Raw genomic sequence first — 12,569 nt, 5'->3', positions numbered from 1 at the left:
TACTGATATGAGGGGTGCTTTTTTTTTTTTTTTTGGTAGTACTGGAGCTTGAACTCAGGGCCTCACACTTGCTAGGTTGTTGCTCTACTACTTGAGCCATGCCCCCAGCCCAAGGGGTGCTGTCTTAAACAGTGAATATGAGGTAGGCCTCACAGTGAAGGTGACATTTCAAGCAAAGCCCTGGAGGAACTACAAGGACCAAGCCATGAGAACATCTGGAAGAAGAATGTTCAAGCATAGGGAACAAGAAGTACAAAGACCCTGAGGTGGTGACATGCTGGGATGTTAGAGAAATAACAAAGACAGCCAGTGTAGCTGGAACAGAGAGGAGGTCATTGAAGGCCATAAGGGGACAGGTGGTATATGGCTTCATGTGTGAGTGCAAGAGAAGAAGCAAGGAGGCCAGGAAGGAAGCTCTGCTAATGATCCAAATGAAAGGTGGCTCAAATCAGGGTGGAGGTAGTGAGATGTTGAGAACTTTTTGGATTCTGGATGTATTCATAAAATAGAACTGACTAAACTTCATGATGGTACCTTAGATGAAGGGTGTGAGAGAAAGAGAGGAATAAGGAACAGAAACCCACAAAGCCCTGAGAAGGAAGAAAGGATTGGCAAGGTGAGACTAGAGCCAGGAGAGTTAGTCGGCTTTCCCAGAAGTCAAGGAAGACACCAGGGCTTTATTAAGAATAGCATTGTCAAGAATGTATGTCAGGTACTACTCAGAAGTCCAGCAAAATAAAGATAGAAAATATACCATTGAATATGAATCTAGCAATTACTGGTGATGTGGGAAAAGGCCAATTTGGAGCAGGAATGGGTATACACCAACAAACCTGCAGTGGGGTATTAGGAGAATGGTTTGTGAAGAGAGAATGTACATAGCCTCCTTGTTCCAGAAGATTGACTGCAAAGAGGTGGTAGCTAGAGAGGGTTTATTTTTACAAGATGGAAGGATGTGAGCTTGTTTATATTCTAAGAGGAAAAAAATTGATCAAATAGAAAATACAGGAAATGGAATAATTGATGGGTGGCAGGATGTGAATAGAGGGTAGGAGATAGAATCCAGAGTGCCTACAGATGCCTTAGTCTTGGCTGGGACCAAGAGAAGAGGGAACATGGGAGGATTCAGTAGAGTTTGTTGTTATGGAAACTTGAAGATGTTATGCCTAATGAACTCTGTCTTCTCTGGGAGGTGGAAGGCAAAGTCTGCAGTTGATAATTAGAGGAAAAGCAGTATTGGGAGGAGGTTCAAGGAAGTGTGTTAATATTGCATAAGGTTTGAAGTAGCTACTGCAGAGAATGACTAGTTGATAAAGGTCCAGGTGGACTATAACTTAGGAATGTTCAGTCACCCTATTGTGTAGTTTTATGAGATCCTGCTTCCTAGTTATGTGACCTTAAACAAGTTACCTAACCTGTCTATACCTCAAATTTCTCTTCTATAAAATGTGCATGAGTGGGTGTGATGGTGCATGCCTGTAATGTCAGCTACTTGGGAGGCTGAGGCTGAAGGATCATGAGTTCAAGGTCAGTCCAGTCTACATAGTGAGGCCCTGTCTCAAAAAACATGGGTCAAATGAGTCAATCAATATAAAGAGATTGCCTGGCACATTAGTAAGTGCTTGATGGAAAGTAACTTGATGAAAAGATTGCTTTTGTAAAATGTATTATTGTGTTTGATTAACAAATCATAATTGTATATATTTATGAGGGAAAATAATGTTTTACACGTATATACAATGTGACATAATTAAGTCAAATCAATTAACATATTCATCATCTCACCTACCATTTTCATGGTGTATCATTTGAACTTAACTCTCTTATTTTCAAACATATAGTATATTATTATTGACTATAGTTATCCTTGTATGCAATAGATCCCAAAGCCTATTCCTTCTGTCTATCTGAAATCTGGTTCCTTTTGATCACCAGTTCCCCATTTCCTTCCTCTCTACTCCCTCAGCCTCTGGTAACCATCATTAATTCATTCATTCATTTATTCATCATTCATTCACAGAAAGTCAAACACTAAATGATTTCTCTCATATATGGAATATAAAAAAATTGATCTTATATAAGTTGAGAGTAGAATGGTTATCAGAGGCTGAGAACAGTAGAAGATGGAGGGATGGGGAAATATTAATCAGTGTGTACTGAGTTGCAGTTAGGAACAAGAAACTGATGTGCTATTTCATGGTAGTGTGACTATAAACAACAATAATGTACTATACATTTCAAAAAGGTAGAAAAAAGAATATTCATCATGAAAAATGATATGTGAGGAAATAACATTTTAACCTGATTTAAATATGAACAATATGTAAATGTATTGAAACATCAAGTGGTGCCCCATAAAACATACATTTTATGTGTATGTGTATCAGTTAAATTCAATTTAAAGTGTAACTGAAAAGAAAAGAAGGACAGAGAAGGAGAAGGCAAGGAAAGGAGAAAATAGAAAGAAAAAAGCAAGGGTCATGTGATAACTGAAAAGCAGTGCCAAGCACAGAGCAGGTACTCAATAAATATTTGTTGATCAGGTGCCAATGGCTAACACCTGTAATCCTATCTACTTGGCAGGCTAAGATTGGGAGGCTCACAGTTTGAGGCCAGCTGGGCAAATAGTTTGTGAGACCCCCATCTCTAAAATAACCAGAGCAAAATGTACTATAGGTGTGGCTCAAGCAGTAGAGTGCCTGCTTTGCAAGCACAAAGCCCTGAATTTAAACCCCATTTCCACGTAAATAAATAAATACATCCTACATACATACATACATAAATACATAAGTAAATAATTGTTCAGTGCAAGAATGGGAGATTCTGTGGAATCAAACCATAAGTTTCCATGAATATAACTTCTGGAAAAGCTGTCAATTTTGACTAGAAAGGGTAACCTTCATTTTCAAGGGAGGCTAAAACAGAGAGTGGATGGTAGTATGAGAATCTAGCAGGTGAAGAAATTACAGGCCAGGTCATTGGAAGGATCACTGAACCAGTCACTGCTATCAGCCCAGCTGTTTCTTTTTTATTGGGAGGAGACGGCAAAGTAGGAGCTAGCAAGCAGGTTAGTAGCTAGAAGCTACTTCCTTCTGTGCCTGAAGATGAATAGAGCTCAGAGAATAATAAGATAAAGCAGTTGGTTGTTGATCAGAGAGGCACAAAAAGGTTTCCTCAGGGCTGGGGGGACAATGCAGCTGCATTGTAGTTTGAAAATAACCAGCAAAAGTAGTCAGGGCCTCACTGGATCCTAGACAGTGAAAGGGATAGCTTTGCTCCTTCCATAAGCCCATCCCCTTACCTCAGCCCCTTCAGCCTATCCCTAGTTCCTGAGATCTAGCTACCTAACAGAGTTGTTCTAAAAAGTAAATGAAATGATGGATATGCAAATAATTTGTAAGAAGAAAATTGTTCTGTATCCACAAAAGAGTAGTTAATGCTGCCTGGCTTGCCATAGAAATCAGGGAATATGTTCTCCATATACTCAGTTGGTCATTCTTATGACTGCGAATGTCCCATTCTGAGAACTAAAACCTTCAATTCCCAAAAGACCAGGATATTCTCCACCCTCTTCAGTCTAGTCCCTAGCCTAGCTCCTATTCAGATACACTGAATTTAACCAAATTCAGCTGGTTTCCCAAACTGTCCAGTGTTTTTCAGTGTCTATGCTTTTACCCACTAGTGTTCTTAACTAGTATCTTGTTCTTCCTGTCTGATGAATAAAATCCTTTCCACCATTCAAAGCCAAAATCACATACCTCCTCCTCCATCAGGCTTTCAATCACTTTAGCAAGTAAAGGAGATGTCTCTGAGTTCTGGAGTCCTATGGGCCATTTTGCACTTTGGATCTAGTCCTTGGAGACCACCTTTCTGAATAAAGCAAATGAAATTTCCTGTGTTTCCCAATGTCTAATATTAACTGAGCTCCAGTTTCCCCAAAGACACAGACTTCAGAGGCAGATTGGAGAGCAGGAATGAGGGAAAAGAGAAGGTATTTCTTCCTTTCCTCTTTTTTGGACAGCATGTCTTGTGTATGGATCTAGCTCTTATGGACAGGCCTGTAATTTCACTCTTTTCCTGGATTCTGGTAATATCTCCCTTATATCTCCAGCTATGAATGATATTAGCTTCCTGCTGTCACCAATCTCTGGGTTCCCATTTTGTCCTGCTTGAATTCTCAACCTATTACTTATGTAACCAACTTCTTTTCTACATTAAATTACCCTGTGATAACTATTTGCTTGTTTGTTTTCCTAGTTAATTTTGACTATAACCCGGACTAGTGGGAATGCAGCCTATAATTCAAGGTGAATGAATGGGAAGCTCCTTGGTCACTTGATTCAAAGTCGTAAGAGACAGGGGGAGAGTCTTTGAAAAGATGGCTTGTAGCACCAGAGAAGTAAAGGGAGTCACAGGACTGGGCAAACTGATGCTACCCTTTCACCCACTTGGATTCTTTAGGACTTTGATTCCAAGGAAGTTCAGCTTCAGACTCTTATAAAGGACTTTGGTGGAGAGGTACAGCCATTGGCTTAGTTTTCTCTTGATTTTTCAGTGGCCAAGTTTCCTGTTCCTGTCAGATGCCAGACCAGTAATATCCTTCCCTATGGTTGATCAGTGACCCTCCCCAGTGACCCTCTCCCTCCCACATACATAACAGAAGACACTGCAGCCGCTACAATTTGTTTTGTTGAGGATTTTATTATGGAGGATAATATGGGAGAGCCTCTCCAGTTGAGTGGGTGGAGCTGTATTGCCCTCCAGCTACCTGGGTCCCCAGGTGTTTTTTTTTCTTTTTTGAGGCATTGTGGGTTCCTGGGCAGATTAAAGATTATAGTTGGTGTTTGAGGTAGCCAATCAGCATGGGAGGAATATCCAGCTGGTCAATGGCTTGTGGCTGGTTGGCCTGGCGCAGGGCTCTGCGGATAACTAAACGGGCCTGGGATAGGAGTGACCGTGGTGTGGCTACAGCAATAAGAAACAGATAATAAGGAGCAATTTTCAGTGTAATTATCCTGCCCAAGCCTATATCCTCCTGGCTATTACTGCCCTAATGTCCTCACCTTGTAAGAAATGATCCCCCCACCCTGCTCCCAGTGCATGGTACCAATGTGGATGTACTGAGGCCTAGAGAAGGCAGGCTCAGGGCCACAAAACAGTCATTGGCCAAGCCAGGACCAAAAATCTAGCAAGAGCTTCCTCCCTACTTCATCTTAGTGGCTTTTACCCTAACATAGAACTTGTAACCTCTTCTCCACTGGGGCCCATGGAGAGGGAGTAGGAGTGGCTTAAATGGTGACTTGGGGCCCTGGAACCAACACAGGAGGCCTAGGGGACTGACTTGCTCATCACTCACCTCGGGCCTGTAGCAGCAATGCAACACCTTTATCATCTTGTGAGGTCAGGTCCAGGGGGAGAGATGGAAGGTAGATGTTAGCGCCAAAATCAATTAACAACTGGATGTACTCTGGCTTACAATTATGATTGAGGCAGATTTCAAGGAGGGTACGGGGCCGTGGAACTCGAGCAAGTAGGCCCTGATCAGTGCAATTGTAATCGGGATCTGCCCCATGGAGCAAAAGCAGGCGGAAACAGTCGAGGTGCCCATAGACCGCAGCCAAGTAGAGGGGACCAGAACATGAAGCTATGTTTGATGCCCAGACTGGTAGTTTAGCCTTGACATTGGCCTCTGCACCATGGCCTAGGAGCTCCTGCAGGATAGCAACAGCACCATCACGTGCAGCAGTGAGCACAGGAGAACAGTTGTTGTAGATGCTACCACCAGGACAGGCTCCAGCTTCTAAAAGCACACGCACACAGTCCAGATGGCCATGACTGACAGCCGTGAAAAGTGGTGTCTGTGCCTTGACATCCAAGCTGTCAACGTCAGCACCATGTGCCAGAAGGACACGCAAACAGCTCAGGTGGCCATAAGAAGCTGCCAAGCGCAAGGGTGTCCCAGGTATGCCCCAGCCACTCCTGCTGTTGATGAAACGTTTGTAACGTTCCTGGTGTAGAAGCTGGTCCAAGGTATAGGAGTCATTGTCATACACTGCTTGATTAAGAGCCTGCTTCTCCCTGGTGTTGGTGTCCTCCTCCTCCTTTTCTGGCTGCAGGAGGGAGAAGATCTTGGTGATATCCATTAGGTTCATCTTGGCTGATTGGAACAGAACTATTCTCATTATGAGGATCTGTGGGGTGACCAGATCTGTAGGTGACAAAAAGGGGGATTGATGGATGATCCCTATCAAACACCTAAAATGACAACCTCCATTCAAACCTCTTGCCCCTTGCCTTTCACCATAAGGGCTATTCATCCCTGAGTTTCCTGCTTCTCACTGTCTCACGGTCTTATTTTAGGCCCCAGGAATGGCTGTCAAAACAGGTCAGACTATTTTATGGCTTGGTGCCATTGCATATACTGTTCTGCCTGTGTTTCACATTTCTACTTCAGGGAAGTCTTCTGATCTCCTGCTCAGGGATTTCAAAAGATCACAACTAGACTTTGGTTATGAACTTTCACACATTTCCACTTATCTGTGCTTCATTTGTCTAAACTGTACAGCGAGGACCCTGTATCCATCTCTCATTCCTCCACCCCCAGTAGGACATAGGTCATGGCTTAAGATTTGGTAGATACATCTTCCTTAGTTCAGAATGTGTGGATTAATGAGGTAGCTCTGGCCTGGCATTTGCTAGACCAATATAACAGTGTTTTGTGGTGTCAAGCTGTTATCTCTGGGCATTTTAACATCAGTCTCATTGGGTAGGGCCCTCCACTCCAGCACTCTGTGTGACTTCTTCACAGCCTCTCATATGATTATGTCTCCCTCTCCTGAGCTTTCTGTAACCTCCTCTCAGACTCAGGCCTCATGCTTCAGGAATAGAGGTACTCAGGAAATGGATGTTGAATGACATTCACTGATTAAATGAAGAAGTGGCATTACAAATTAAATTAAATGATGGGAAATAGATCACAGGAAAGTGTTGAGGTTTCCAGAGCAAGTTCTCCTTTTTAGTGCAACTGGTTTCTTCCCCAGGACCATTTCAAGTCAGGAATCCCCTTGCCAATACTTCTTCAAACCCACTGCTTCTGCATCCTACTGGCTCAAGCTTTTCCCCCATCCTTGCTGCCCAATCCAACCTGATGCCTTGATTCAACCTTCAACTGTTCTCTCCCCATAATCCTCAGACCCCATAAAATCACCCATGACCTTACCAGTCCTGCTTCTAGTTCTCCAAAGAGAAGTTCACCAACATCAGTTTATAATGTCATCAGAATGAACTGGTAGGTTTTTCAGAGCTTGAATCTCCCTACTATCCCATATCCTGCAGCCAAGGTCTCAGGGCTTTGTACCTCTTTTATTCACTGTCTGCTCCACCCTTCTTTGTTACCCAGGGATATCAAGTACCCACTTCTTGAAAGAAAATTGTGAAGTGTATGGGTGGGGTCACTCTCAACTTTAGGCCCCTTGCCACCTACCAGCATCAGCTCCATATGTGGTCTTATTTATTCATTCCTGGAGAACATTGGAAATAAAATTTTGGAAGTCAGGTAGACCTAGGTTTTTAACTCAGTATCCCCAGTTCCCAGAAAGAAGCCTTAGAGAAGTTTATTCCTTGTTTGTAATTCAGTTTCCTCACCTATAAGACAGACATGATAGTCCATGCTTCATGGGCTGTTAGGAGAAAGAGAACTACCTTTATATTATGTCTTCAAAGGCAAGTTTATTTTCTCTAAGCATTTTGCCTCCACACACCAACTCCTTCCCCTTAAATATCTTAGGAAACAAAACAAAATAGTCTTTTGCCTCACTGCTTTTCTCTCAATCTCTCCTTTCTTTACCAAACATATCTAAACACCTACTATTTGCATCCCTACCTCCTATTCACTGCTCCACCCTTTGCAGTTTGGCTCCACCCATCTTCAGTCACACACCAAGAAACCTCTTAAGCACGTTTTTTGGGTTTTTATTTTTTTCAGTACTAAGGTTTGAGCTCACAGCTTCACACTTGCTAGGCAGGCACTCTACCACTTGACCCACTCTACCAGCCCAAGAAACTTCTTAAAAAGATCACCTTTGTGACTAAATCCACTGGACATTTTTCATATCTTTCCTTACATTTTTGTGGTACCTGGGATTGAACCCAGGACTTCACACACACTAGGCAAGTCCTGTACCTCTGAGCCATGTCCCCAGCTCCCTTTTAAGATTTTTTATATGCCTCTACTTACCACTTCTTTCTACAAATTTCTCTCAGCTTTCTGGACAGCACATTCTACTGATTTTTCTCCCTATCATTCTTCCCTGGAATGTTTATGTTCCTCTTGTTCTTTCCTCCATCCTCTTCTCTTTAGTCCCAGAGCCGTAGCTCTTACCTTTATTCTGATTATTTCAAGTCTATTACTCCAAATTCCCCAAGCTCTCTTTTCAGTTCCAGACATGTATCAACTGAGTATCTATAGGTACTTCAAAGTTAGCAGTATCATACCCTACCACCACCACCACCAAACTTAATCCATACATCAGTTCTTCACCATCTACTTGATCAACCAACTAAAACCCCAAGACCCATCTCAGTCCTCTTACCTCTTTGTCCTACTCCCATCCAATCTCATCAACTCTTATGGATTTTACCTCCTAGAGACCTCTCCAGGCCATCTATCCCCCTCAGGGTCCGTATCTATTCCAGTGCTTTATCTAGGCCTCCACTGTCTTATAGTAGTCTCCTAGGTAGTTTCCCTCTTCAATACTTTCTCCCCATTGTGGCTAAAGTGGTCATTCAAAAATACAAGTCTGGACCATACCAATGCTGTGTTTTTAAAATCTCTCAATAAGCCTCTTTCTTTCAGGGTGTAGCCCAAATGCCTTAGCCAAGCTCACAGACCTTAGCCGACCTCTCCAACATCATTTCCTACTACTCTCTACTCATACTCTGAAATTCAGTGATAAGAGAAAGAAATGATGCTTCTCCATGTACATTATACTTCTTTCTCACATACATTTCCATATGGGGTACTAGTAAAACATGGGTGTAGAGTTCAGCTTCAATCAGAGATTTACTACATAGTAACTGTGTGACCTAGTAGAGATCATTTAATCTCTCTGTGCTCATTTCTTCATCTCTAAACAGAGGATAATGATAGTACCTACCTTTGAGTATTATTAAGATTGAATGAGTTAATATATAGTAATTGCTTAGAACATAGTTCTCAATAACTATTTTTACTATGATGATGATTGTTACTTGATTTCCATGATTATTCCATTCCCTTCTTTGTGACTCAGTTTGCTTACCTATATGACAGAAATGATAGTTCATGCTTCATGGGGCTGCTAGGAGAAAGAGAACTACACCTATATTAGATCTTCAAAGGTAAGCTTCTTTTCTGTACATATTCTACTTCATCATACTAGCTCCTTCCCCTCAATACAGAATACTGTCTATATATCTTAATGATTTCTATTACTTTTATTCCCTATATAATGTTCTATAACCTCAGAGTTGGAATAGTCCCTGTGCATAATTTCATTTCTCCAATTAGAGATGAGGAAACCAAGACTCAGGGGGAGCAGGGACTTTCCTAATATCATGTGGCTATTTCTGTGTTACATTAACCTTGTGATTTTCAGAGCTATTCTTTTTTCTTCGAGACAGTACATAGCCCAGGCTGACTTCAAACTCATAATCCTCCTGCCTCAGCCTCTGGAGTGCTGGGATTACTGGATTGCACCACCATGCCTAGCTTAAAGCTCTTTCATGTAGTCAGATATATAATATAACCCCCGTTTTGTGAATGGTAGAAACTAAGGCAGGGAGAAACTAAGGATTTTGCCAGATGGCTTATATCAAGCAATACCAGAGACAGAAAAAGAATTCAGTTTTCCCTAGTTCCTATCCTTTTCTTTCTATTGCAACATGAAACACAAATACACACCCCTCCTCCTTACTTCAAGTAGATTTATACTGCAGCCTCCATGATCCTCAGCTTTTGAGTGTCATGCTGAATTCTAGGCACTTTGGTAATGGATAGTTCATTTACAAATCCTGATAATAGGGATTCCTTTCTTGCCATTTTACTTGAGAACTCGAGTTTGGGTTGCTGAAGAGAGCAGGGAGCAGTGGAAGGAAATGCTGAAGCCCTCACCTAGGTCATACCACGAGCCCAAAGCAAAGTACATATGAGCCTCCAGAGAGAGATGAAGCAGTGGCTGCCTTAGGCTTTGTACTAGTGAACTGTGCCTCTATTAGATACTGACAAGAAAATCCAGGTAGCCTATTGTCCAAACTGACCTTGCTGTAGGCTGTTAATCAAAGAGTTATTATGCACTCACTATGTACAAGGAGCATCTTTCTGATCTCCAGTGTGCAGCAATTTTAAACTTTTTCATGATATGGCCACTGGTGAAATCTGCAGACCCCTTTAATTGTGGTTTTTAGTAAATAAATAAAAATGTAGGATTAAAGAAAACCAATTATATTGAAATACTGCTATCAATACATTTTAACTGAATGACATAGTAATAGATGATCTTTATTAACACATTAAATAACAAGATCCTCAGAGAGGACAGAAACCTCCTGTAGAGCAGAAGGGCAAAAGCTCATTTGATCTTGATTTTTAGTACAAATATAGACCATGAAAGGAAGGGCTATTCAAACAGAGGGAACTGCAACAGAGATGGAATGCCCAACAGAGAGAACTGTAATCAGAACTTCAGAGAAGGAGAAAACAATCATGCTTACAAAAACCATTCTTGGCTACAACAGTGACAGCAACTCTGACCCCAATTCTGGGATGTGAAACCATGGAACCATGGAAACCATGGAACCATTATCACCAAAGATACTATCAAATACCCAAATAAAGTTAACTGATACATATTTTGCCCTCACCCCCCAAAAATAAAGAACTCCTACAGGAGAGTGACTGGTCTCTGTGAAACCTAGACCATTCCTTCAGGCATAAGTGGACTATTTTTAAGCCTCATCTTCCTCCTCCCACCCTGAAGAGCTCTGTCTTTATGCCAACTCTGCTACACTCCTGTCCCCCACAGACATGCAAACACCATTCAGGAACCATACAGGAATACAAAACCAAACCTTTAACCCTTCTCTGAAAAATGCCTTCAAGTAGGTCCAGCCAGGTAGTGGTACATGTCTGTAATCCCAATACTCTAGAGGCAGAAGTAGCAAGGGCTGTGAGTTCCAGACCAGCCTAGGTTACAAAGCAAAATGTTGTTTAAAAAATTTTTTTAAATAATAAAAAAGAGTGTGTCCACATAGATCAGAGGGCCTACACTCACACTTTGAGACAGACAAGGCAGGAAGCTGGAATGTTGTCCCTCCTTCCTTCTGAAGGCTTTCCCCTACTGACCTCCCAAGTATACCCAGGTCCCACACCCCCAGACCCAGAATGCAGCAAGGCTTACTCCTCCCTGCCTCTCTGCCTCCCCAACTGAGTTAGGTCCTAGGCTCCAGATACTCACAGGACTTTGGCCTGAGGCCACTTTGAACTGGGGTCACCACGCTACACCGCTGCAAAGCACTAGGGCCCTAGTGGTCCCTCTGCAGAGAGCCCCTCCTGCCCTAGGCTAGAGCAGGCTGGGCCCTCTGTTCCCACTGTTAGCAACTGGGTGGAAATGCTATGCATTGGCCTCTAGGCTGACTTGGTCCAGGGGGCTAATTTTAGGCTACCCTCTACCCTCCACCCCCCTCCCTACACTGTCTCATCTTACTAATGCCATTCTAGGAGTGATCCCAGTAAGAGGAGGGGGGCCGCCCACAGGGAAGTACTGGAAGGACTGACTGACAGATAGACAGGTGCTTGGTAAGGCTAGGGCTCCTGCTCCCAGCTTGTCCTCATATACCCTGCCCCACTGCTCAAATAGGTGACAATCTGAGGCCCCTGAGCTGTGTATGTACCCAACCTTCTAGCAAGAGGCCTGAGAAAGCCCAACCTCACCTAGCACGCCTTCTGAGCAAGAGCCTCTTTAATTTCTCCTGAGAACTTAATCTCTTTGAATTTCCTTTTTCCTTTCTTTAGGGCCCAGTAACATACTGCACCCCCACCATTCCCAAAAGTTAGGGGGAGGGTGGGAAGGAGAAGCCTCCATACTGGAACATGCTGTTAGCATTTCTAAAGCTTCCTTTTATAAGAAACTCCCCAATCCTCTCACTCACCAGGCTCAGCCTGAGGAAAATGGCCATAGCCTACCCTTCTCATTCCTAAGGCATCACCACCAGATTAATGTGTCCAGCACTGGGAACCTTGTCAAGAGCTCAGTTCTTAAGAGTATCATTTTATCTCTTTGGTTGCCTTTAAATGACAGAAGTGGTATGACAATATCTTTAGAAACAGTCACATTATCTATTTTAGGTGTCACACAAAAAGAAACTGAGAACCAGCATCCTGCCTTCTTCTGGGATGAAAAGCCAGCCTACCATTAGGTACAGAAACCACACCACAATCTTACCATGTCTAAGAAACTGAAGAAAATATCAAGCAGCTACTATGTATAAAATTTAGATGCAAGAAAAACAGTGAGAAAAGTAAAATATAGTGT

At 42.5% G+C, this 12,569-nt stretch overlaps 1 protein-coding gene across 2 annotated transcripts; it reads right to left on the bottom strand.

Annotated features, from left to right (window-relative positions):
- Window positions 1-4,698: 4,698 nt before the first annotated feature.
- On the bottom strand, window positions 4,699-12,311 carry Asb12 (ankyrin repeat and SOCS box containing 12). Of its 2 annotated transcripts, XM_020180768.2 has the most exons (4): window positions 11,493-12,311; window positions 11,107-11,221; window positions 5,357-6,208; window positions 4,699-4,965 (listed from the first exon to the last, which is right to left on the bottom strand). In XM_020180768.2, exons 3-4 carry the CDS (start codon window positions 6,180-6,182, stop codon window positions 4,832-4,834), a joined length of 960 nt encoding a protein of 319 aa, XP_020036357.1. In that variant the 5' UTR covers window positions 6,183-6,208; window positions 11,107-11,221; window positions 11,493-12,311; the 3' UTR covers window positions 4,699-4,831. The 2 variants fall into 2 exon arrangements, with proteins under 2 accessions (XP_020036357.1, XP_020036358.1); XM_020180769.2 differs by lacking the exon at window positions 11,107-11,221.
- Between the last annotated feature and the right edge of the window lie 258 nt (window positions 12,312-12,569).

Source organism: Castor canadensis, chromosome X, assembly GCF_047511655.1.
Source record: "Castor canadensis chromosome X, mCasCan1.hap1v2, whole genome shotgun sequence".
Taxonomy (NCBI): domain Eukaryota; kingdom Metazoa; phylum Chordata; class Mammalia; order Rodentia; family Castoridae; genus Castor; species Castor canadensis.
This window is presented reverse-complemented; position numbering and strand designations above follow the sequence as displayed.

Excerpts from the sequence above, each read along its gene's own strand:
- Asb12 (XM_020180768.2), bottom strand. The coding sequence starts at position 6,182 with ATGAGAATAGTTCTGTTCCAATCAGCCAAGATGAACCTAATGGATATC. Across the intron at positions 4,966-5,356 it reads ATTGCTGCTACAGGCCCGAG|CCACACCACGGTCACTCCTA; the intron begins GTGAGTGATGAG and ends TTATTGCTGTAG.